Source organism: Emydura macquarii, unplaced genomic scaffold, assembly GCF_026122565.2.
Source record: "Emydura macquarii macquarii isolate MOO-44397 ecotype Brisbane River unplaced genomic scaffold, CSIRO-AGI_Emac_v2 contig_915, whole genome shotgun sequence".
Classification (NCBI taxonomy): domain Eukaryota; kingdom Metazoa; phylum Chordata; order Testudines; family Chelidae; genus Emydura; species Emydura macquarii.
Window position 1 is genome coordinate 1,597,207 of NW_027131052.1, and position 27,104 is coordinate 1,624,310.

The 27,104-nt window shown below is 44.1% G+C and overlaps 1 protein-coding gene across 4 annotated transcripts in view; it reads left to right on the top strand.

Moving 5' to 3' along the window:
- UNC13B (unc-13 homolog B) overlaps positions 1 to 27,104 on the top strand; it is a 410,138-nt gene that overhangs the window by 322,081 nt on the left and 60,953 nt on the right. For all 4 annotated transcript variants that reach the window (XM_067543563.1, XM_067543564.1, XM_067543562.1 and 1 more), the window contains 4 exons: positions 4,886 to 4,975; positions 6,700 to 6,834; positions 8,435 to 8,568; positions 9,522 to 9,607. In XM_067543563.1, coding sequence (XP_067399664.1) covers positions 4,886 to 4,975; positions 6,700 to 6,834; positions 8,435 to 8,568; positions 9,522 to 9,607 — 445 coding nt within the window. The remainder of the gene's footprint in view (positions 1 to 4,885; positions 4,976 to 6,699; positions 6,835 to 8,434; positions 8,569 to 9,521; positions 9,608 to 27,104) is intronic.

Consider the following 27,104-nt stretch of genomic DNA (forward strand, 5'->3'; position numbering starts at 1 on the left):
TACCATACAAAGCAGTAAGACACGTGCAAGTACAGTCGGACAACAAGTCAACAATATTCTGTATCAACCCCAGAGACTGGATGTTCCCAGCATTCTAGAATATTTACTTTCCCTTAAATCTCAAGGACTTTCCCTTCGTTCCATTCGTGTTTGGTCTATAAGTATGTGGGAAACAAAAATTTGATAATGAGCTCTTCAGTCTAGCAGAGAAAGGTATAACATGCGCCAATGGCTTGAAGTTGAAGCAAGACCAATTCAGACTGGAAATAAGGTGCACTTTTTAATAGTGAGGGTAATTAATCATTAATTAAATAATCATTGGAACAACTGACCAAAGGTTGTGGTAGATTCTCCATAACTGGCAATTTTCAAAGCATGATTGGATGTTTTTGTGATACAACCTGTGCCCAGGATTGCCAACTGATAATGCCAAGGTCAGGGCAGGCTGCAAAAGGAGAGCAGATTCTCCCCATGCTGGTGGGTGACACTGAAACCCGGCTTCCCAACCAGCCATGAACTGCTTCTGATTACCCCACACTGGATATCAAGAAGCCAGTCCACAAATGCCCACAGCCCCCTTTACTGCATTTCAGCTCCAGGCTCCCAAATCAGCACTAGGTCCAACAGAGAGACCAGTTACTTAAACTCTCTGCTCTTTGCCGAAAAGGTTTCCTCTGACCCCAAGAGGTCAGCCACAGCACCAGATCAATATAAGTTTGGATCTTACCTAAAATACCACGCTGGCAGCCAATCCTTTAGTATCTAAACTAGAGGTTTATTGTAAAAAGAAAGAAAGAAACGATGAGAGAAATGTTAAAGGGTTAAAGTAAATCACAGATATACAAATGATTAAAAGTCCATATACTTCAGGTTTCTGGAAGAAATATGGAGTGGCAGGCTTGTGTAGTTCTCTTTGGTTCACATCCAGTACCTGGATGGGTCTGAGTCCTTCGGTTCAGTTGCAAGATGAATTGGTCCAGAGATCGGTGTGTGTCTGCAGACTGGACAGGAGCAAAGACAAGATGGTTTCTCTGACTTGATCTTATAAACCCCCTCCTCCGGTCATGCAGCCTGTGGGCAGTCACAAGTCCCAAAATGGAGTCCATAGTCACATGGGCCAATCCTGGTGACTCCTCCGGTGTGCCTGGGGTCCATAGTCACATGGGACATTCCTGATGCTTCATCAGGTAGGCTGCCTGCCATGGAGTCCAGAGTCACGTCAGCAGGTTCTGGTGACTCAGTGGTGATGCTGGCCTCTCCCTCAGGGCCCCTTGCACCTGGGAATGCCTTAATGGGCCATTATGCAGGCCATTGTTCTGCAGTCTTCCTATCTGGGGTGTTACCCAGGCGGAACAATTTGAAATACAGATATCTCAAATACATCTATAACTTCCATTTCAAATATCACACATGAACATAAGTATTATTATCTTACTTAGCACATTACAACCTTCCTAACAGTACCTGACATGGCATATCCCACATGGATTATTATGATTCTGCCATACTGATGTCACCCAATATACTAAATGCCCCCCCACTCAAGCCAGCCCGCATGACGGTTTTCATAAAAGATTTGCTGTAGTTCAAACAGGAATTAGCTCAGGGAAGTCCTATGGCCTGTGTTGTGCAGAAGGTTAGACTAGATTATCACAATGGTCCCTTTGGCTTTAGAATCTATTAATCTTGGTAGCGGACCTCTTACAGGAGACTGGCTATATGAGAGGATTATTAATGGGATTCAGAATTTTCCTTTCTCCATCACTGGTCCAGCCTATGTCTCAATGGAAATCACAGAACTCATGACACTTGGCACCCTTATTGGTCATCTCAGAAGAGAGACCAAAAACTGAGTTGTGGAAAATGAAAAACCCTCTCAAGGTGTTGGCTCAAAGTCAGGCTCTTGCTCAGAACCTAGGCATACTGTTAGGGTAAAGCTCTGTTGCTACTTACACTGTACTTGTTCTCTGGTTAAAAAAAGGCCTTCTTGCCTGAAATGGAAATGGACTGCTGGCATGTAAAATTAAAAAGGCTGTAGAGGAGTTTTTAAACTAAGGGCTGGGAGGAAAGCTGACAGGTGCGGAGGAGCACACTGTTCAGATAGACACATCCTATAGGAGAGGATTTATTAAAGGTGATTCTCTATTTCCTAGTAAATAGGGGAGGATAAAAGTTGATAAAATACAGGTGGGAACTGAAGAGAAACAATCAAATGAAAGAGAGTCCCAATCAATTACATCACATGAAAGCAGAGAACTAAATATTGACAAAGTTTGTAAGTGCTTCTATACAAATGCAGGAAATCTAAATACTAAGATGAGTGATCTTGAGAGCCTGATATTAAATCAAGATATTGATATAACAGGCATCACAGAAACTTGGTGGACTGATGATAATCAATTGGACACTGTAATACCAGGGTACAAAATACATAGGAATGACAAAGTCAGGATGGTGCAATAATTTGCGTGGGGGTGTGGGGGTGCTGAGAAACATTGAACCAAACTGTAAACATTGTATATGATGGAAATCACTTCAAGCCAGGGAGTGCAGCTGCATCCCTAGTACCAGCACCTATGGACAGAATAGGTCATGCCGGTGGGGGTGTGGCACTGTATGTGAAAGAAACTAGAGTCCAGCATAGTAAAAATTGTAAATGATTCACTGTATCATAAACTCATGTGTGAATATTGAGTATAGCAGCAGGAATATACTACTGACCATGTGACCAGGATAGTAATGTTGATTCTGAAATGCTCATGGCGACTAGAGAGACCACAAAATCAGAAAACCCAATAATAATGGGAGATTTCAACTATCCCCATATTGACTGGGAAGACGTCACCGCAGGACAGAATGCAGAGGTAAAATTTCTATACACCATTAATGACTGCTTCTTGGAGCAGCTAGTCCTGGAACCCACAAGGGGAGAAAGGACAAAATCAAGAATTCTAAGTGGAGCACAGGATCTGATCCAGGAGGTGAATATAGCTGAACTGCTTGGTAATAGTGACCATACTGTAATAATGTTTAACATTCTTGTTGGGAGGGGGAAATACCAAAGAAACCAACCACAATAGCATTGAACTTCAAAAGGGTAACTACTAACTGTAGTACCCATTGCTTAAATCAGCCTCTGTACCAGATTACCAGAGGATTGCTAATGTAACACCAATTTTTTAAAAAGGCTCAAGAGGTGATCCTTGGTTGAAATTTTAGTAAAGAGGAGAATTATCAGACACATTGATGAACATGATTTATTGGGGAAGAGTCAACATGTTTTTTGTAAAGGGAAATCATGCCTCACCAATATATTAAAATTCTTTGAGGGGGTCAATAAACATGTGGACAAGGATGATTCCGGGGTATATAGTGTACTTGGACTTTCAGAAAGCCTTTGACAAGGTCCCTCACCAAAGGCTCTTAAGCAAAGTAAGCGGTCATGGGGTAAGAGGGAACTTCCTCTCCTGGATCAGTAACTGATTAAAAGATAGGAAACAAAGAGTAGGAATAAATGGTCGGTTTTCAGAATGGAGAGAGGTAAATAGTGGCGTTGCCCAGGGGTCTGAACTGAGACCAGTGCTGTTCAACATATTCATCAATTATTTGGAAAAGGGGGGGAAATAGTGAAGTGACAAAGTTGGCAAGTGATACAAAACTACTCAAGATAGTTAAGTCTAAAGCAGACTGCGAAGAGTTACAAAGGGATCTCACATAACTGGGTGACTGGGCAAGAAAATGGCAGATGAAATTCAATGTTGATAAATGCAAAGTTAATATACAATGGTGAATATAATCCCAACTCTATATACAAAATGAGGGGGATTAAATTAGCTGTTACCACTCGAGAGATCTGGGGTCGTCGTGGATAGTTTCTGAAAACATCTGCTCAATGTGCAGCAGCAGTCAAAAAAGCTGAGGATGTTAAGAACCATTTGTAAAGGGATAGCTAATAAGTCAGAAAGTCTATGGTACGCCCACATCTTGAGTACTGCATGCAGTTCTGGTTGCCCCATCTCAAAAACCATATATTAGAATTGAAAAAAGTACAGAAGAGGTTAACAAAAATGATTAAGCTCTGGAACAGCTTTCAGAAGAGGAGAGATTCAAAAGACTGGGAGAGTTCATCTTAGAAAAGAGATGACCAAGAGGGGGGTATGACAGTGATCTATAAAATGATGAGTAGTGTGGAGAAAGTGAATAAGAAAGTGTTACACACACAACACTCCCTTCACATAACACAAGACCAGTGATCCCCCAATGAAATTGGGGTGCAGCAGGTTGAAAGCAAACATGAGAAAGTAGTACTTTGCACAATGCACAGTCCACCTATGGAACTCATTACCAGGGCATGTTGTGAAGGCCAAAGCAATGACTGGGTTCAAAAAAGAACTAGATAAGTTCATGGAGGACAGGTCCAACAATGGCTATTAGCCAATGTGGTCAGGGACACTCTGGGTGCCCCTGAGCCCCTGACTGCCAGAAGCTGCGACTGGATGATGGGATGGATCGTGCAATAATTGTCTTGTTCTGTTCAGTCCCTGTAAAGCATCTGGCACCAGCCACTGTTGGAAGTCAGAAAGCTGGGCTAAATGGACCATTGGTCTGACTCAGTATGGCTGTTCTTCTGACTATCTGCCGCCTTTCATGAACATTAAATTCACCTGAAGAACTTCTTAATTAAACAGATGATCTCTTGTAGTGGAGAGGTCTTCGCTTGTTCAGTGTGAAGACTTTTATTTACTGAGCATTGTTTTGAGTGATAGATGCTCCGGAGTTGTATACATTTCTAAGGGTTTTTAACATCTTTAGTTTGAATGGGCTTGAAATCTTGTGTGGCTGTCTGATTGCTCTTTCAGATGTGGTTTCACTTTTATGCCAACAGAACAATTTCCCAGCAAGCAGCCCTGAACGGTTACAGGACTTGAAATCCACAGTGGACTTGCTGACCAGCATCACCTTTTTTAGAATGAAGGTAAGGATCCATTACAGCAATAATATTTCAGTATGTGAGTGTAGTTGTCTTATTCTATTGAGAGAGAAGCCTGCTTATTACAATGAAGAACTAATCCATCATTCTCAAAGCCAAACACTCAGCAGCAAGGAAATGACTAGTAACAGACAACGCAATCTTATGCTGCCCACATCATAAACATAAACATTCGTATCAGTATAGCACAACTGAAAGCCTTTCACTTTGCTGCAAAATAAATACCGTTCGTCATCAGTAATCACAAAATCCTTCTGACAAAGACATGTACAATTTGTGTCTGCACCAAGGTAGTCTGTTGTTAAATGGTAAAATTACATAATGTTATAAACTTTTCCTATCATACTACATTTCCAGCCTTATCAATAAACAGTTGTCTGTACCAAAACTTCTATTGTCTGATAAATATATTAAGCAATGATATTTCTCATTTAAGTGCATCTCTTAACTTGATTTCAGTATATATTTTCTTTTACCCCAAATAATTTATTAATAAAGAGCCATGGCTCATAGCTAACGTTGCTGTGCAATAATGAAATGTGCCATTTTGTGCTTATATTTTTTTTACGAGGGCAGTGTAAGATTTGATATCCTTAACTATTCATTGCTTTCTTTTTAAGTGCTTTGTCTGGAGATTATGCAATGGATAGAGTATGCTGTTGTCATTTAGCAACCTTCACCTTATTTTTTAATCAAAATGAGTTTTTCATTCCTGGAATTTCAAAATGTCAAGTCTGACTGTAAGTTGTTCAGGCAAGGAGTATTTTTTTATCTTTGTTATGAAAAGCGCAAGATAAACTACGCTATATAAATGTCTTATAATAATGTTTGCTGCGTTTTGAAAGTCCTCATAATCTGTGCAATATTTATGTAAAATGTTAGTTGTTCCCAAAATGTGCTTTCTACTTAGAATGGTGAGAAATTAAAAAAAAAAAAAATCAAGAACGAATATGAAACCAAATTTGTTCCAGAACATGGTCTTATCACATTTCTGATGCATGCAAAGCCTTTTAGAATAGAAGTGCATCGAGAGTGTGAGGTAGAATAATAAGTATGAAGCAAAAAGAATGAGGTAAGGAGGGGAAAAGATGTGCAGATGTGTTATTAAGGGTATTATTAATGTTCACACTGTTATTAATGGCTCTAATCCATATTTTAAAATTGTTACCAAAGACGTGAAAGTAAATTCCTGAATATAAAAAACACCATTGTGGATTTAAAAAAATAACATGTGACATTCTGGGAAGTCTTGGCTGATCAGATGTTGTGAGCTCTGATGGAGTCTTCCTCTGGACTGTCTTTTGCAATGGGAAAGACTTTGATGTTTGCATCCTGATTTCATGATTTCCCTTGAACCTCAGATAACAGTACTATGTGGCTTCACTTCTAACTTTTATTTATAGATTTAGCTCTCTATTTTACCTCCTTATCTGGCCCCTGTTACTGTAAGATCTGAGTGCCTCAAATCTTCAATGTTTTTTATGCTCACAACATCCTAGTGTGGTAGGGCAATGCTGTTATCCTGGTTTGCAGTTGATGAATTGCGGCCTAGAGACACTAAGTGACTTGTTCAGATGTACAGGTCACTGTGGCAGCACAGGGAATTGAACTGGTCTCTCCCAACCCTTGGGTTAATGCCCTCTCCCTCTCCTCCTCTTCTCATGATGGATGAGCAGTATCTCCTTAACTTTATTCCTGCTTTCTGCCAGGTTCAAGAACTACAGAGCCCACCTCGAGCCAGTCAAGTAGTAAAGGACTGTGTGAAGGCCTGTCTCAACTCAACCTATGAATACATCTTCAACAATTGTCATGAACTGTATAGTCGCGAGTACCAGACAGATCCCGTGAGTAGTGAATGGATGTGCAAAAATTAAGGCTGCTGATTGGCTTGAGATAATGTAGTGAGTAACTGAAGATAAACCAACATGTACTCAGTTTTGTGGCCTGTCATCTTCTGACTGTGCATTAGTTGTAGCCAATTGATGAGCATTGTTAAGGCTCCCTGCCCCATCTCTCTCCGTTCCAAGACATGTTTGCAGACAGAAAGCAGAAGGCCAGAGTCCAAAGTGCATGCAGTGCAATGAGTTTATTGGTGGTAAACAAGCAAGCATAAAACCACAGCTCCTCACACCTGTAGAGCTTCCTTCCCCCAGCTATAGCTCTGTATGCCCATAGAGCTCCCTCTCCTTCTCCTGCTTCTTGGTAGTCTTCATTATATCTGTAGTGCCTGCCTGTGGTACTATCCCTTACAATGTATGGTCATATTCCATTTTGGAGGGTCTGAGTCTGGGGGCTTTGATACCACCTGTTTTGTACCTCATGGGAGGGATAGGGAGAGAGGTTATATTCTGGCCATGGTCACTTTTATGGCCCTTTAGTGTTTTTCCCACCCCTCCGTTTGCCTCACTTGCACCTCCCAGCTGGTTGCTTGACCTTGCTTTAGCGAGTCTTGGTGAGGAATCAGAGCTATCTTTCATTTGCACATTCCTATATCAACCCCCCACTGCACTTTGAAACGTTTTAGCTATAGCCCTGATCTCTTTTCACAGTAATAAAGAAAACCCATCTGGTTGTGGATAGGCAAAAGTAACATCGTGTCTTTGTTCAGTTCTTTGTTTACAGATGCATCCCAAAAAAACTCAGCTTTCAAGCAGGCAAGCAGGACCAAAATTCTCTAGACAGGCCTTAATATTTATACAAATCTACGTTATACTACCATCCCTAACAAGCACTGATTGTGGTGAATGAAAGAGGATAATTGTTTTACTGTCACTTATTGCTTTAGAGATCATTTTCGAAAGCCACAAATGTTTTATTCCATGATTAGAGCAGGCTATTAAAAGAGTAGATTTGCTGTAATGTTCATTCAGCACCAGCTAACTAGAACGCATACTAAGCTAACGGAGGAAATAGGGTTTAAATTGCAGGACTGTCCAGGCGCAGAGTTCTACCTTGTTTTACTGAATCTAGTTTAACACTTGCATATCATGCATGGTGGTTGGTGCAGCTCTACACTATAACTACATAGATCCAAATTGTTCCATTTGCAATGTCTGCTGTTTGGTAATGTGCAGATGGTGTGAAGAGATGCATTGCTTGTCATTATGGATATATTCGTAAATATCAGTAGTCTGGTTAGAAATAGTCTAGGCAAGAGAGCACATCATCAGATATCCATAAATGTGTCCTTGGTCCCAGTGCAGTAAAGAATAAAGAAGTGGCCATTTTAATGCTAGGAGTGTGCCAGGCTTGTCTTTTAGCAGCATGGTCTGCATTTTGTGATATTTGTGTATTGGATCAGGGAGCTTGTCAAGACAGCCATAATTATGGATCTTTCAGAAGAAAGTGGCAAAGGGATACAGCGTATCACTGGAAACCTCAGGCCTGATAAGAAATCATCTTTGTTTAAACTCAATATTTAGTTTCTCCTGACTTCCTTTCCAGAACAAAAATCAGGATCTTCCTCCTGAGGAACAAGGCCCCAGCATCAAGAACCTGGATTTCTGGCCTAAACTCATCACTCTGATAGTTTCCATTATAGAAGAGGATAAAAATTCATATACCCCTGTCCTGAACCAGTAAGAATCCTTCATGTCCTTTATGGCTGCCGCTAGAAATAGACTCTTTGTCTGTTCTGCTTTATTTGTTAAACTGCCTTCTACCTTTTCTGTCATTTGTGTATTTATAGAGAATACTTATCTTGTCTGTCTGTCTTTCTGTCTTATTTGTCTATATAAATAATTCTTTTTGATTGGGATGGAAGAGTTTCAAAAGGTTCAGTTTTGATGGAGTTCGAACCCATACACCTTGATTATTACAATCCTGAACTCAGTGAGACACCTGAAAATGGGGTGAGAGTTGTTTTTTCTTGTACAGTTTTCTGGGATGCGCTTTTCTAACACTCACATTTGGTCCTGTGGTGACAGCACTTTGTGCTATGATTTAGGTGTGTCATGAGAGAGTTCAGTGGGTGGGGATGGCTTAGTTAATGGCAAAGATACTCAGTTCTACTCCATTGTGGGGTAAGGAGTCAAATACTCTTCATTCAAATGTCTCCAGCAACCCACCATGTCTCCTGTGGATGAAGGGGCAGATTACGCATTTGGGGTTTTAGCTCTCAACATTGCCGGTATACCTGATTAGTGTTCACCTGTTGGCAGTGTTGTACAGTAATCCCAACAGTGACACGGGACAGAGTTTTGTAAAGTGGAAAAGAAAAAATGTACACGAGGGATAAACATTTTGAGGTCAGACTGAAGAATTACAGTATGTAGCTACTTTTAGAGAACAGCCCTGCACTAGCTAGTTTTATAGATTAAAAACATAATCACAATAGCCAGGGATATTTTCAGTCTGTTTAATCTACAGAATAGAGTCCAGTTGGCACTTTCCAGATATCTGCCTTTTATCTTCCCAGGATGAAGGAAATTTCTGTTGTGTTGAACCTTTCAGTGTATAGTTTAGCTCAGAGCTGAATGAAAATGCCCCTTATTCCTAAACTATTAAAGCCTTCTCTGTATTTCCCATGTAGGTTTCCTCAGGAGCTCACTGTTGGGAAGGTCAGTGCTGAAGTCATGTGGAATCTTTTTGCCCAGGACATGAAATATGCCATGGAAGGTAAGAGAGTGTTGGGATTTCTCACCACTGTATGCTCTTGGCCTCTGATTGCTAACGTTTTGTTCCTAGTCCATACAATGTGAACAGCACTTCAGGGAAAGCCTTACATGGTGATCGCTTTGTAGAACTGTCTCAAGTAGTTTTCCAGTGCACATCAGTAATGCTGTTTACGTGCTAGTAGAAGTGGAGAGCTTGACCACACAGCATTTTAAATCCTGGGACGCTTCAGTCATCAAAACCTCCAAACTGCAATCAAAAAATAAATGGAAACTGACAGCTAGCTTTCCCATGCAAGTTTTAGGCACTGCAGTGGGATTGTCCTATTTCCTGTGCTTTTGGCTGCTCATTTGACAACTTGCTAGACAGAATGACTTAGAGTGGAACTTGCAGAATAATTGTTCTTAAATTCCCATTAGTTACCACAAATATTCTGCAGTAGAAGCTACAGAAATGAAAAGTGCACTGTGGTATTAGCCCAGTGTAGCGAGGTTCTGCAGTAGGCAGCAAAACTTCTTGGGAGGTTTCACCCAGCAATCGGGGAAATCCCTGCTTGTGCTACATTCTCTCAGTGACCTCTACCTCCTCTGTGTTCCCTGTGAAGCTGCCCCACCTGGCTCATGTCTTTCCAGCCTGGAAGAGTGCTGCTAATAGTTACTTTGTTTTCTGTTTTGTAGCCACATATAAATCTACTGTGGCAGACTAAGGCATGGCCATTGTGTGTTGTCCTGCCTCTGATAGTGTCTTCACCCTGCTCTTCTCCACTGCTCCCTTCCTTGGCCACTCTGTTTACATCCTTTCTCTGGGCGTTCTCATCGACTCACATGGTTTGAGCCACACTCTGTGCTTGGTGATCCTCCTCTCTTCATCAAATCCCACATCTGTTTGTCTCTGCCATTGCCTCCTCGTTGTCTTGTCATCCGTTTACACTTACCATGGCCAGCCCTGACTCCTTGTTGCCCCTCCAAACGGCTCCCATTCCCCCATTCTATCACTGGTGACCACAGAATCCTCCTCCTTGTCATTGAAGCCCAGCACCTAACTGCCATCTTTGGCTTCTCCCTTTGCCCACAAGCCTGTTCAGAATGCAGATGCTAAGATCATCTTCCTTGCTGGTCTTTCTGACCACATTGTCCCTGTCTTTGAATCCCTCGTTTTGTTGTCTGTTTTACTGAATCAAGTTTAATCTTCTTGTCCTGACCTTCAAGGTCCTTCACAACTGCTCTGCCTTACCTGTCTGCTCTTGTGTCTCATGTTGCTACTAGCCTCATTCAGCCATTTATCAGCTTCCCTCACATCTCCACGCCTCCTCCTATGCCATCCCCTGCATGTTCTTCCCTGAACGGATCTGTATGACCACTACCCTCTTCTCCATCAAGACTCACCTTGCTTCGATATCTACAGAAGAAGTGCTCTAGCTCAACCATAAATGATGGGCGTGATGCAAAAATTGCTGGGTGAGATTATGCAGGAAGTTGGACTTGATGGTCACAATCATCCCATCTGCCGTAAGATGACTATTGGAATCAGCCGATGAAGGATGGCAAGGTTGGGGGGCAGACAGAGACAGCTGACGTTTATCAAGTCATGATCAAATTTAAAATGTTCTAATTGTTAATCAAATGCCTATCTGATATATGTATGAAACATGGTCTATATTGGATTGAACCTGTCTCCTAAGTCACAGATCGTTGTAGATTGGAAGCTCTCTTCAATTTTAAAGGCAGGTTCCCAACAACTCATACCACTTTTGCTCCACAACATTTTGAAATTCTGGTCATTCCATTCCATTCTGATGGCTTAAAAATTTTTACCTCCCTCTCACTGGTGACCTCCCACTCTGACTACTGGACCTCCCCCTCCTCTCTGCCCAGGCTGATACACTTAATCATTCCTCTTCAGGACATCCAAAATGCAGCTGATTAAAAACTGTCTTTATTATTAAATGATTCTGCCTCTGATTGTCAGTGCCATGGATAACTCTGCCTCCTGGTTCTTCTCTGATTATTTCGTCCCTCTTCAGTCTTTTCACTCTGCCAGTGACCCACTCCCTCTTGATGTATCTTTCATGCTGTCACACAAGTGGAATGCCCTTCCAGTCACTTCTGCTACAAATCCTACTTAGAGGCCCACTTGTTCTGCAAAGCCCACACATACTAACCCAGTAATGCCTTCTCAACCACAATATTACACTGGAGGAGAAGAGGATGAAGTTATCACAGTACTAAACAGCCTAAGCTCACACACCTTCTCGGTCTTTCCAGTGCACCTCTTGTATTAATTTAGATGGAATAAATGGGCCAAAAGTATTAACGTAACCCAGTCACTGTCCAACATTAAACAGTGTTAAACAAGGTCTGGGGTTTGGTATACAGAAATCTCAGCCTTCTTAGTACCATGGCAAAAACATCATTAAACATCCTCCTAATGTTTTATTAAAGATAAAGAAAAAAAGAAGAAGAAATATCAATGAATAGAATATAGACCTCAGGAGGTCACATCTAGTCCAACCCCCTGCTCAAAGCAGGACCAACCCCAATTAAATCATCCCAGCCAGGGCTTTGTCAAGCCACACCTTAAGAACTTCTAAGGATGGAGATTCCATCACCTCCCTAGGTAACCCATTCCAGTGCTTCACCACCCTCCAGGTGAAAAAGTTTTTTCTAATGTCCAACCTAGACCTCCCCCACTGCAACTTGAGACCATTGCTCCTTGTTCTGTCACCTGCCACCACTGAGAACAGCCTCGCTCGATCCTCCCTGGAACCCCCTGTCAGGTAGTTAAAGGCTGCTATCAAATCCCCCCTCGCTCTTCTCTTCTGCAGACTCACCAAGCCTAGTTCCCTCAGCCTCTCCTCATAGGTCTTTTGCTCCAGCCCCCTCATCATTTTTGTTGCCCTCTGCTGGACTCTCTCCAATTTGTCCACAACCTTCCTGTAGTGGGGGGCTCAAAACGGGGCACAGTACTCCAGATGTGGCCTCACCAATGCCGAATAGAGGGGAATGATCACTTCCCTCGATCTGCTGGCAATGCTGCTACTAATGCAGCCCAATATGCCACTAACCTTCTTGGCAACAAGAGCACACTTGCCAAGTTAAAACTTTTGACATGTAAATGTATTAAGTAGAGCTTTCATTTTAACAGCATCCCTTGTTCCCTTTCCATTTAGTTGGAGGGAGTTTTAGAAGGAAAAAACCCCTTGCATGATAGTCTCCTTAGATGGTATCGAAGATAGTAATAACTTTGTCTCTTTGGGGAAAAGAGAAGATTTTAGTTAAGATGGGTTGGAGCTATTGCTGCTGCTGTTGAAGTCCAATCCTGTTTCCTGATTGTGGTGGTTGTGATTCAGCAGGTGCTGGTAGGGGTGGCTATGTTGTCTGGGTCACTCTGTCATTAGTTCGGTATAGTGAGGATCAGGGTGACGAAGGCCTGCGGTCTTAGGAAGCGGTAGGAGTGGCAGCCATGATGGTGAAACTCGCTTTTGTAGCCTCTGTCTGTTCTTCCTTCTCCTGCCCCTCAAAATCTTTCTTTAAGGATCCACAAAGGGAATGGTGTGGAATAGTCCCTCCTCTCACTATTTGGTCCATGAATTAGACCTAATATTTGACACATCAATTTTGGTTGATTAATTTCTGGTTCCACATCTTCTGTTTTTACCAAACATGTTTTTAACATAGCCATTGAACTACATCAGTTGTCCCTCTTGTTTAGACTAATTTCGGTTTTCTGTCTCCCTTCACACTGTTTTCAATCAATTTTTGCTATTATACGTTATTGTGACATCTTACGAACGTTCATATACTTTTGACGGTTGAGCTCACAATTACAGTAAATTTGCTGGTCCATTTATCACAACACATCCTGACACCCAACTCAATATCTTCTCAGTTGTAAGTTTCTCAGGGAGAGAACTGGCTTGCAGTTGTGTCTTGTACACCCCCCAGCACACTGATGCAGAAACAATAACTCGAAGGGGTATACACATGCAGCGTGCCCCTTTTATAGGGTGGTCTTTGTTGTGGCCTGTGGTTGGCAGAAGAGAAGTTAGTGGGCTGAGAAGTATTTGTATGATGAAGAGCTGAAGGAAGGTTGAAGAACTCCAGAGCAGGTAGTTCTGTATAAGTATACCTCATCAGTGCAGATGGTGCAGTAGAGCTGAAAACTTGACATACCTTAGCCCTTTTCTGAATGTGGATGTTCGAAAGATCTTGCCTGTGGAGATTCTAATGTTCTAAGTAAGTGTTACTCTGAATAGTCTTTAATTTGCCTTCTAGGCGCCTCCAACAATTTTAATCAAAACTGGCTTTAAAATAAAGTAAATTATTATAGTTCTTGTTGCCTTTGCTTTAAACACAAATGTTAAATTAGGTCATAACTTGAAAAATACAAATTTAAATAAAAATGAACTTACGTAAAAAGGGAAGAGAAGAGTCTCAGACATTGGTCGTGGCTCCCCTCTAGTCCAGCTGTTGCACAGCTGTACCCTGAGATTCTGACCTCCCCACCATTGTCAGCATCTGTATAATCCTCATTCAGTTCTCTTGGTGTAGTCAATCTATCCTGGACTGTGTGCATTCAGTGTGATAGAGCAGGACGGCCTCTCTCTACAACAAAAGCAAATGTATTCTGTGGAAGATAGATTTGGATGTGTGCGTGCGCGCGCGTCCGTCCTTCCTTCCAAAGTACAATACATGCTCCTAACTGTTTTCATGATGTTTTTCCTTCTGTGTCTGTTCCTAAGCTCTGGATAAAATGAGCTCACTCAACTCAAGTGGTAAGTTCCTGCCATTTGGTAGAGTTTATAGTTGTGAGCAGGTAAAGAGACTTTCCTCCTCTACCAAAAGCACCCTGGATACAGACTACAGAGCTTTAGTATAGTAAGCTCTTATGCTATCTGAACCTAATCATTAAGAGGACTCAGCAAAGCAACTGATGCTGTGGGAGCTAGAGACAGCTGCTGTTCAGGAGACTTTTTTTTGCCAGCCAACTTCTCTGGTTGGTAATGATGTCTGACATTCCGAATAATTCTAGGTGGAATCCCCCAATCAGGACCCAGGAATCAGCTAAAAATAGATGAGATCCACTAAGGAAGAACTTGACTTGGTGGTGTCTTTCCAAGACCACGTAGAAGCTCCAGCTCCTGCACACTGCGGCTGCCTCCTGCGTCCTAGGTGATGCGGGTTGCCATGGTGATCCTGGAACTCTTTTGCTCAGCACTGGCCATCCCTTTGCTGCCAGCTGTAATGCCAAGTGATGGGTTCAGTCTAGAAATAATCTGGAACGTGACTACTTGAAACCATGTCTGTCCCATGTTCCATCTTGATAATCTTGGTCAACAGGGATGTTTCTGCTGCTGATTCCTAGGATGAAGCTTTGTAGAGCCAGGGTTTGCCCTTCATATCTGTCTATCTTCGGTACTTTCTGTGGCCCCCACTATGGCAGAATTTAAGTGCTGCACAGCCTTTGACATACTTATCCTGGTAACATCCCTATGAAACAGGGAAGCACTTTTTAATCCCTTCTTTATGGATAGAGAACTGAGGCACAGGGACATAAAGTCGCTTGTCCAAGGTGTCACAGGCAGTCTCCCAAATCCTGGGCTACCACCCTAACCCCTAGAGCATTATTCCTTAAATCATAGGGTCAGCCATGTAATGGGGTGCTGAATATTTTATATAACACTAAAGGCGAGTACAGGACGCTCTGGCAAAGGTTGCTGCAGTTAAGCCCTTGAAGGGTAAGGAGGTAGACAAGTTTAAGGGGAAATCATTAAAATTATGTATTAAATGAGATTGATTTTAAGAGCTGCAGTACCTAGATGCCAGGGCAATGGGGATTCTAAAATAGCAAATTAAAAAAGAACGTGGACATAGGGTGGGCATGAGAGTCCTGTGTCTGAGAACAAGAACAGAAATCTCCTTCTCCATACAGTGAGTGCTGTGAGCTTAAATGATGAGTCCAGGGAAGTAAAACGTTCAAAAGGCGGCTCTGCTGTTGGGTTTGAGGAGCTGTATGTGACCTTCCCTCCACACCCCACGCCGCAATCAAGGTCAGAGACACCTGTTATAGAGGTTCTGAGGTACACTGTAAACAGCGTTCTATGGTAGATCTATGGAGGGATTTACAAAAAACTGTATGGCATTGTAACTTAACGTAGTATAGACAAGGGTATGGGTGAGAATTCAATTACACTACATACCCTTTGCGTGAGATCCTTATTCACTGACTAGGGGAGGGAGGGAAACCTACTCAGGATCGGTAGGGTGTGAATTCACCTAGAAATTTAAAAAAAAATTCTTGTGCACACAGAACAGTGTGTGGGGAAAGTGTGAATGATAAATATTGAGTGTAAAGGGAAGTCATCCAGGAGCTCTTTACACTATTAGTGAACAGGACCTTTTGGTAGGAGGAAATAGTGTCTACAATAGCTGTATAGCTTTAGAAACCTGGGCTTATGGACAGTAGATCTCAGAGTTACAAACCCCTCGGGAATGGAGGTTGTTCGTAAACTCTGAAATGTTCGTAGCTCTGAACAAACCATCATGATTGCTCTTTCAAAAGTTTACAACTGAACATTGACTTAATACAGCTTTGGAACTTTACTATGCAAAAGAAAAATGCTGCTTTTAACCATCTTAATTTAAACGAAACAAGCACAGAAACAGTTTCCTTATCTTTTCTAAAACTTTCCCTTTCTTTTATTAATAGTTTATGTTTAACACAGCACTGCACTGTATTTGCTTTTTTGTTGTTGTTGTCTCTGCTGCTGCCTCTTTGTGTGTTTCTGGTTCCAAATGAGATGTGTGGCTGACCGGTCAGTTCCTAACTCTGGTGTTTGTAACTCTGAGGTGCTACAGTAAATCCCATTCGCTTTTTCTCTTCTGTTTTTCACCATCCAATTTGAATTCTTATGAAGACCACACACCAGTTTCTAGTGACTTAAGATCTAGGAAATACCAGGTTGAATAGAGTCCTTGGGATTTCAAGCCCTTAAGTCTTGTCAGTCATGGTGCATGGTGGGCCTTTATGTAGGGAATATGAGCTGTTTCATTTTTAGAGAGACACTATGAACTCAGTATGTCCTCAGAACAGCGCAAGAGAACAAAAAAGCTAGCCTGACAAAGGTGACATTACTGGTCTCTCTCATTGTCCAGAGCATTGTTGTAAAACAATAGTTAAGGTGGGCAGCAAACTCAAGGGTGAAATGATCTGGTCATTCAGGAAGTAAATTTGCTTGTAGTATAAGTGCTCCAGAGTTTGGATAGATAACTCGCAACACAATCTTCTCAGGAAGTTTTCTCTTCAAGATGAGTCTGTACAGTCTTTCAAAAACACATGGTATACAAGTAAATGGTAGAGTAGTTTGTATGTCATACTGCCATAAAGGAGACCGGAATTCAGGAAACGCACAGCAAGCTAAGCATGTCGTATTTTTACTGATCAGGGAGAAGTATCACTTACAAAGCTTTTTAGCATCGTTCTCTCCATGTCTACTTTATGGACTTGACTGGGAAACAACATGATTGGGTGTCACACAGAAAAAAATGTGGGTGGGTGGAATATAAGGTGGCACTTGTGAGTGGTGAGAGTTGATTGGTTGTAATTGCATGCTGCATGATTAACCTCCTTAACAGCTGACCCGTGGCAAACAAATATAACTAATCATGGATCATTAGAGCTTCCTCAGTTACATAGAGAGCAACTTCATGATCCAGAAAATAGAGGCTCCAAGCAAAGGGAAATGCAGCTCTGTTTTTTACCAGTAAGGCAATTGAATGTGACAATAATAGAGAAACTGCCAGCCACAAGTTATGGCACTTGTTATGTTCTGGGCACCTCAGTGTCCAAAAGATGTTGGCAGGCTGGAGGGAATTTTGATCAGAACAGAGGCTGAAGGGAGTGTAAGATTTGAAAGAGTTAAATATGTACAGTGTGGTCAAACTAGCACTAAAGGGGAAGAGATTCGATAACAGTGCACAAACATTTGAGTAGTAGACACACCAAAGAGAGAAGGATATTATTTAGGGACTCTTCGTAAGATTTTTATCTTTAGATATAACGGAATGAAATTAACTAAAGCAAGTGTAGATAATACATCCAGAAAAACCCAAATGGCGAGATATATTAGACGGTGGAATATATCTCAGTGGAAGTGATGGAAGCCCTATTGCCTGTGTCAAGAATGGGACTGGACAAAGCACTGGAGACCATACTGCAAGGAGGTAATCCCATTTGAGCCCTCATGTGCATGGACTAGACCCTAAGAGCTTATTTCCAGCTGTAACAGCTACCATATGCAGACCTGCTAACGTGGTGCAGGTGGGGCAATTGCCCAGGGCACAGCGATTTAAAAGGGCCCGGGTGGATGGGAGGATAGATACAGGGGTTGGACCAGATGACCTCCTGAGGTCCCTTCCAACCATAATCTTCTATGAGTCTATTCTATGATACGTATCCTCCTTTCCTCCACCCACCCCCTTCCCTCAAAGCCCCCACTGCTTGTGCTCTCTGCCCCTCCCCTGAACTGAGCTTATTTATTATGCACCATGCAGGTTCCTGGGCAGAGTGAGGAGGCGATATCTGCTACTCAGCTTTCTAGGTTCCTCAGTAATCTCCCAAGAGAGCCCAAGTAGCAGATACTGCTGCCTCAGCCACCCAGGAACCTGCATGGCACATAATAAAAAGTAAAAACTTCCAGTGGAAGCCACCTCAGACCTCCCTTTCTAGGCAGACCATTGACTGTTTTGCCCTGGGGCTAGAATTGCTGTCGGTGGGCCTGATTGTGTTATGATTGTGTTTCCAAATCAGATCTGCAGGGGCAATAAGAGACAGCTATAGAACACTCTGTTCTTGTGGTTTGCTGAGGATAAAACATAGCAGTTGCCAGAAAACATCTGTGCATTTTTCCATTATTGCTGCTGCTAAGCTCTTTCATGTCCAGTAGGTTACAGCACATAAACCCACTAAGATCACCAACGCCTACATTTTTCCCACTTAACACATTTCAGAAGAAGCAAAGGCTCTCCTATCATCTTCAGTAGCTTCTGAAATCCTTCCCTTTAACAGACAGGGAGAGGTGACCAAGATCTGTAACAGGTCTCTTGAAGGGGAGAGCAGCTGGCCATGATTGAGGGAGCAGCCTAAGGGCCAAGGGGTTTTTGGATTCATCAGATTTCTTTGATCTCCATCATGCTTGTTTCTTCCTGTGGTTCACTTTTCTCTCTCCTCTGTCACAAGCCCAACCTGTCTTTCGCATTCGCAAAGTCTTCTTTTATGGTGGTAAGAGTTTTCATTTTGTTTTTATTTTCGTTCCCTTAGTTTAGTTTAGTTGCTGCATAGATTGTGTTAGATGTCAGTCCCCAGGATTATGCTTTTGTTCATGTTATGCATCTTCCTGCAATGCATTTTTATCATAGACAGAAAAAAATATATTTGGAAAAGACTTGGATCCATGACTCTGCTAAATTTTAGTTTCTCTGCTTTTAGTGCACTCTCTCTCCTGGTTTATTTTTGGGCAAATAGATTTGGCTTTGTCCTTCCTGACTCTGCCTTCAGAGAGCCTCACCATAGGATTCAGAGTAGCTGGGAGCAAGGGATAGCTGTAGAATTTCAAATGTTCCAGAGTTTGTGTGTAAACACCCCAGCCCTGCTAGTCACCCCTGCATTCCTCTCTACAGCACGCCAGTCCAGTCTGGAACCAGCCCCGCCAGTATTCTGCTCTGTAAGTTAGGGTAAAATCGTCTTTAAGTAATGCAATTGGGAACATTTTAGACTTGTAAGTGTTAATTCTTTTTTGAGTGCTGGTGCCTGTGTGTATTCCGCACCTAGGTAGGCGTGCACATCATGTGCCTGAGTCCGGAGATTGTAACGAGCAGTGTCCGTTGGCCTGCACATGTGCACTAGATCTCCTAGTGCTGCTGCTGAGAAGGCTATAAGAAGCAGTGTGGATCGACGCCCCCTCAGTTCCTTCTAACCACTGCATGCTCTGAGTCAGAATCCAGTGTCCTCTCTTGCTTCAGCCTTTCAGAAAATCTGTAAATAAAATTGTAAATAGTTATTCTTTGGTTTAGTTCAGTTAATTGTAGTATAGTTAGTGTAGTCTGGTTCTTCTTCGAGTGCATGCTGGTGTCCATTGCAGGCTAGATGTGTGCACGCTGCATGCACTGGTGCCAGAGATTTTTCCCTTAGTGGTATCCGTAAGACCAGCTCTAGTGCCGCGTGCATTTGCGCTTGTATAAGGGGCATCACCGGCCCTGCACCCTTTCAGTTCCTTCTTACTGCCCGTGACAGGTGCTGGACCCTTTCTTGCTCTGACAAGGCTTCTTCCCAATGGTTTTGGACTGTTTTCTTCATCCATAGTGTTAATAATTTAATGTATATAATTTCACAAGTAGCATTGTATTGTTGAGGAACTTTTCTCCCCAGGGCTGGGAATGCCCCAGTCCCCAAGCTTCAAGTCTTGTGCCTCCTGTGGCAAACCTATGCCTGTGAGTGACCCACACTCCAGTTGCTTAAAGTGCTAGAGGGAAACTCATGTAAAGAACAAGTGCCAAATTTGCTGGGACTTCAGACCCCACATTAAAAAGGACTGGGACATCAGTCTAAAGGCTGTCCTCATGGAAGCTGCCCTCAAACCTGTCTCAGAGCTAAGTCGCTCCTTTGGCACAGAACTCTTCCCTGCACCATTCTCCATCCCCGGTGCCAAGCAAGGGTGCTCTCCAGTGCAAAAGAGAGGCAAGTAGGGAGAAGGAGTGAGACCCACGTCGGACCATTCTGCTATCCCTGAATCCACATCGGCACGGTCGACTTTCCTGCGGGCATTGAGTCTGGTGCAGGACCCTCCTCCAATACCAGGAAACCACCACGGTACCAGCGGACTGACAGTGCCATCAACTCCGGAGGCCTTTCAGATGACTCGAGACCTTCTCTTGCTTCCATTCTCCCCAACCCTAATGGGGTACCTGCCACCCTTGGCATCTGGGAGCAGAAGGAAACAGGGTATGTCTGGTGCCTTCCCAGCACCAGGTCCCCGGGCACCATCCAGGGGCAAGCCCCACCTCATTCCAGTGCCCCGATCCCCAGCACCAGTCCCCGGAACCATGGCATTGTTTGGAGGTGGAAGTGGCTACCACTCCACTGTAGTCACTGAAAGATGAATCCTCTGGAGTCCGAAGAGGAATCCTATGTACTGCAGAAAGTCCGCCATTGGTACCTGGCCTATGCCGCACTGAGTTTTGGTGCTGGTCATCAAGCGGGCACCTGGCCAGGTTACTGGCCGATCCAGTGGCCCTACTGGAACCCTGGGGGATTTTACCTGGTGCAGGGACCTTCCTCAAACCACTCCTTCTCAGTGGCATCCAAGAGATGTGCTACTGCCCCTTCCCGTTCAGCCCCAGACCCTGATTCTGGTACCTGTAATAATAAGAGAGAGACCTTGAAACATTAGCCCTGGTGCAAGATCTGAGGCCTGAACCAAAGTCTGGCTTTAGGAAACAACAATTGCCTGCCAGCTTACAAGTTCACTGACTGGTGCAGGATCTTGGCAAAAAGACAGCATTGTTAATGCACTGGCGTTCTTAAGGAGCAGGAACGGTATTGGTGAAAGCAATGGTATGCCTAACTCCCGCGACACATGCTAACTGCAGAAACGATCCAGAGACACGGAACAAGAGAAATACTGGATAGGGAGTGTTTTCAGTTGTTGGCCGCATGTGTTCTCCCAGTGTGTACGCTGTCCCAGCTCTGCAGATAACCAAGACACCAAACCACGATCGGATTATCCAATAAGATCACAGATCCCTTTCTGCAACAAAGGCACCAAGCCAGATTTGTTGTCAAAAGGGCATGGTAAAAAGCGCCCTATACGTGCTACAAGTACACTTAGTACATGTATGCCCCTAACAATGGACCCCCTCAGTAAACGGTGGGATTTTTTGTTCCTCACTCGGCCAGACAAAGACACTCCCTTTAAGACCCTCCTTTACACACTGATACAAACAAGTTGCCCCTCTGACGTGTCTCATTGCCACCCTCTGACGTGATAAGATACCACCCTTTACCATGTACCGGATGGCTCAGCCAAAACATCTCTAACCATCATATTGTCCTTCCGAGGGGTCAGGAGCCCTCGTTATCTTTGGGGTATTGGGGTGTTCTGGTACCTTTCTGGGATGTGCTTGCGTGAGTGCTCTGTACCTACTGCTTCTTTAGGAATGTGTGTGTAATAGCAGCTCTGTTCTTCCAGTTACTGTGAGCCTGCCGGCATTCACAGCATGTCTTCTGCTAACTTTCCTTTATGACAGACTTGACCATTATTTTAGTTCAGACCTCATACCTGACCTGTTATATTAGGCCTCATGTCTCAGGCTCTCACTTTCTACTACAGGGAGGCAGTACAGTCTGTCCCCAAGATACAGTGGTGCACAAACACAATCATGAGAGACAGTACAGAGACACCCCGACCTAAAGATAGAGGACACAGGATGATGGATGAAGATGTTGTGCTTGATTTGGAGGCAAGGTATGGAACAATAGTTGATGTCAGAGATGCAATATGGAGCTTGTTTGTATCAGGGCATAAGAAGACGGCCCTAGCAGAGGTCTCTTTGTCCGGCCTAGGGGATAACAGAAAGTCCCGTTGTTAACTGAGCCGGTCCAATGTGACGAGCATACATATCCTAGTGTACCTGTAGCCCCTACGGGGTACTAGCATCATGCTTCACTTGCAGTAAACCTGGCCGAGTGCCTTCGCTGCTGATCCAAGTCTGTGGTAATTCCTGGGCAGTGCTAAGGAGGTCTGCTAGCTGCAGAAGCTGAGACGGTGTTGTCATGCTGGGTAGATGCGGGGAAGAGCATTTGTTATATTGTTTGACATCAATATGTCAAAATCATATTAATTCATGTGGGATAGGCCATGTCAGGTACTGGTAGGAAGGTTATAATGTGCTAAGTAAGATGACAATACTTATGTTCACGTGTGATATGTGAAATGGAAGTTAAAGATGTATTTGAGATATCATCTGTATTTCAAATTGTGCTGCCTGGGCAACACCTCAGACAGGATGGCTGCAGAACAGCCGCCTGCTTAATGACCCATTAAGACATTCCCAGGTGCAAGGAGTCCAGGGGGAGAAGCCAGCATCACCAATGAGTCACCAGAACCTGCTTATGTGACTCTGGACTCCATTTTAGCTGCTGTAAGTTTTCACAGGCCACATGGCCAAAGACAGAGGTTATATAAGATCAAGCCAGAGGAACCATTTTGCCTTTGTTCCTGTTCAGTTACTGACACACACCTACCTCTGGATCAATTCATCTTGCAACTGAACTGAAGGACTTAGACTCATCCAGGTACTGGATGTATACCAGAGGGAACTATAAAAGCCTGCAACTCCACATTTCTTCTAGAAACCTGATGTATATGGACTTCCAATCATTTGTATGTATATGATTTGCTTTCATAGAATCATAGAGTTGGAAGGGACCTCAGGAGGTCATCTAGTCCAACCCCCTGCTCAAAGCAGGACTAACCTCACCTATATCATCCCAACCAGGGCTTTGTCAAGCCTCAGCTTAAAAACCTCTAAGGATGGAGATTCCACCACCTCCCTAGGTAACCCATTCCAGTGCTTCACCACCCTCCTAGTAAAAAAACTTTTTCCTAATGTACAACCTAGACCTCCTGCCCTGCAACTTGAGACCGTTGCTCCTTGTTCTGTCATCTGCCACCACCGAGAACAGCCTAGCCCCATCCTCCCTGGAACCCCCTTTCGGATAGTTAAAGGCCGCTATCGAATCCTCCCTCACTCTTCTCTTTTGCAGACTAAACAAGCCCAGTTCCCTCAGCCTCTCCTCATAAGTCCTGTGCTCCAGCCCCCTAATCATTTTGGTTGCCCTCCGCTGGACTCTCTCCAACTTGTCCACATCCTTTTTGTAGTGGGGGGCCCAAAACTGGACACAATACTCCAAATGCGGCCTCACCAATGCCGAATAGAGGGGAATAATCACTTCCCGTGACCTGCTGGCAATGCCCCTCCTAATGCAGCCCAATATGCCATTAGCCTTCTTGACAACCAGGGCACACTGCTGACTCATATCCAGCTTTTTATCCACTGATACCCCCAGGTCCTTTTCTGCAGAGCTGCTGCCCAGCTCGTTGGTCCTCAGTCTATAGCTGTGCATGGGATTCTTCCTTCCTAAGTGGAGGACTCTGCACTTATCTTTGTTGAACCTCATTAGATTTCTTTTGGCCCAATCCTCCAGTTTGTTTAGGTCACTCTGTATCCTATCCCTACCTTTGACCCTTTAACATTTCTCTTATGGTTTATTTTTCTTTTTTACAATAAACCTTTAGTTTAGTTGCTAAAGGATTGGCTGGCAGCGTGGTATTTTAAGTAAGATCCAAACTTATATTGAACTGGTTCTGTGGCTGACTCTTAGGGTCAGAGGGAACCTTTTTAGTAAAGAGCAGAGAGTTTAAGTAACTGGTCTCTTTACTGGACCTAGTGCTGATTTGGGAGCCTGGAGCTGAAATGCAGTAAAGGGGGCTGTGTGCATCAGTGTACTGGCTTCTCTGGGGATTCAGAAGTGCAGTTTGTGGCTGGTTGGGAAGTCTGGCTTCAGTGCCACCCACCAGTGTTGGGAGAATCCGCTCTCCGTTTGCAGCCTGCCCTGACTTTGGCATTCTCAGGTGGCTGCCCTGGGCACGGACGGGTCACAGGTGTCCAGAGGGGAACTCACACCAGCACACACGCCCTGACCAACAGCACTACCGAAGTCCAGGAGACGCCTCCAGTGGACATAGTCGAGGAAGAGGAAGGAGACCCTCCTTCGGTGCAAGCCACCTCCTCGTCCTCCCTAGATGAGGCTATTTTGAGTCCCAGCAGCCTACTTCCCCAGAACGATTTCAGGGCCCATCAGGACTTTCTGAAGTGGGTCACTTCAAACTTGGGCTTGGAACTCGAGGAAGTCAGGGAGAACATCACACAGTCTTATCGACATCCTGGCTGCAGGAGCTCCATCCAACGTGGCCCTATCGACCAATGAGATGTTGATAGGACAAATTAAGGGCCCTATGGCAAACTCCTACTTCTCTGGCCCCCACTTCAAAGAGGGCAGGGAAAAAGTATTATGTGCCAGCAAGCGGGTTCAATTACCTGTACTCTGACACCCTTCCCCCCTCCCACCTGGTGGTGTCTGCAGCGAATGAGAGGGACAGGCAGAACCAGTTAAGTGCTACCCCTAAACAAAAAGATGCTAAGAAACTGGACCTCTTCGGAAGAAATGTTTATTCTACGGGTAGCCTCCAACTGCGTATGGCCAATCAGCAAGCTTTTTGCTGGGGAGATACAATTTAATCCCTGAATAAATTCAAAGACTCCCTGCCTGAAGAGTCGAGGCAGGAGTTCGTGGCTCAGAACATGCTCAGGCGGCTTTGGAAACTGCCAGCTTGGCATCCCAGACAATGGCCTCTGTAGTCGTCATGAGGTGCTGTTCCTGGCTCCAGTGCTCTGGCCTTTCCCATGAGATCCAGGGATCCATCCAGGACCTCCCATTCTAAGGCTCTTCCCTTTTCTCAGAGCAGACGGACATGAGACTTCATGAGCTGAAGGACTCAAGAGCCACCCTTCGATCCTTAGGCGTGTATGCGCCATCTGCCTCCAGGAAGCACTTCAGGCCCTCGCAGCTTTCTCAGTTCTTGGGGCCTCCACCACAGAGAAAGGCAGAGCTTATAAATGGCACCAACCAACCACCTCAGCCTCCCAGTCTGGGGCTCAGAGATACTCTGGCAGGCCCAAGCAGGCCTTTTGAAGGTGCTCCGGAGGGTACTGTACCAGTCATTGTTTCAGATGCACTTCTCCTTTTATTTTTGGACCATCTGTCGCTCTTCAGTCTGGTATGGGCATCCATGATATCGGACTGTTGGGTCCTGAGCACAGTGACAGTCAGATATATCCTCCAGTTTATATCCACCCCTCCCTGCCACCCGCTGCCCTATCACTGGCCCTCTTCAGTGACCCTTCTAATGAGCAACTCCTCATCCAGGAGGTGCAATCCCTCCTATGTGTGGGGGCTGTGGAGGAAGTACTTCAAAATTTGAGAGGAAGAGGTTTTACTCCATCTTGAACCTACATTGCCTCAATAGATATCTCAAGAAACTGAGGTTCCGCATGGTCTCCCTGGCCTCCATCATTCCCTTCCTGGATCTAGAAGTCAGTTATGCTCCCTTTTACTTGGTGCATACTTTCACATTTCTGTCTTCCATGGCATCACCAATTACCAGGCCTTACTAACCAAGTATGACTTTAACTATTCTAGGCTGGTGGCCTTTCAGTACAAACTTTCCTCTGAGAACAGAGCCCAGTTCCTCTCCCTTCTAGAGGAGGGCTGGCTGGTGGTAAAAACAGCTTTTCAGGCTGCACCTGATGCAGCAGAAGATTGTCCACTGGTTTTGTTATGAGGAGGGATTCTTGGTTGCAGTCTTCAGGCTTCCCAAGGGAAGTGCAGAATACTTCCCGAGGAGGTGCAGAATACTATCCAAGACCTTCCCTTTGATGAATCCAATCTCTTTAATGAGAAGACTTATGACTTTTCTCCACTCGTTAAAGGATTCATAGTCTACCCTTTGCTCCCTGGGTGTCTAAAAACCAGCACCAAGGAGAAAGTACCAGAGGTAGACCTATAAACCAAGACAGCCTCCTCCTCCTTGTCATGTGTCCTACTACTGGCATTCTGCCAAGCCTCCCCATAAGAGACAAAAGACTCAGAACCTGCTTGGCATTCTCTTTTACCACCACAACTGCAACCCATTCCCAGCCCACTCCTAGGAGCCTCTTTTGATGTTTCAGTTGAGACCTGCTTATCATCTCTAATTGTACCTACCCCTTCTTCTGTCATCTTTAGAGGCCATCTCACTCTGTTTGCCCACAATTGGGAGCTAATCATGATGCATGATTGGGTCTTGGAGTTTATCCATCAGGGATACTTCATAGAGTTCATCTTCTTCCTTCCCCTTAAACCCACTTCCCGGTCATCCTTCAAGGATCACTCTCAGAAGGCAATTCTTCAATAGAAAGTGTAATCCCTATTACGCCAAAGGATAATAGAGCACATCCCTCCTCAGCATCAAGGGATGAGGGTTCTAGTCTCCATATTTCCTAGTCCCCAAAATACATGGAGTGTGGAGACCCATTCTCGATCTTCAGCAACTCAACATCCTCATTCGGAAATCAAAGTTCAGGATGGCCACGTTGGCATCAGTAACACCCTCTCTTCAAGAAGGTATATGGTTCATGGTTCTCGACATGAAGGATGCATATTTTCATATAGGCATTCACCCCTTCTAAAGGAGGTTCCTACGATTTATGATGAGATGGGAGCACTTCCAATTCCGGGTCCTCCCCTTCGGATTAGCGACAGCACCCAGAATGTTTCCAAAGGTTTTCACTGTGGTGGCGTCCCAGATGAGACATCAGGGCCCACACAGTCTTTCCATATATGG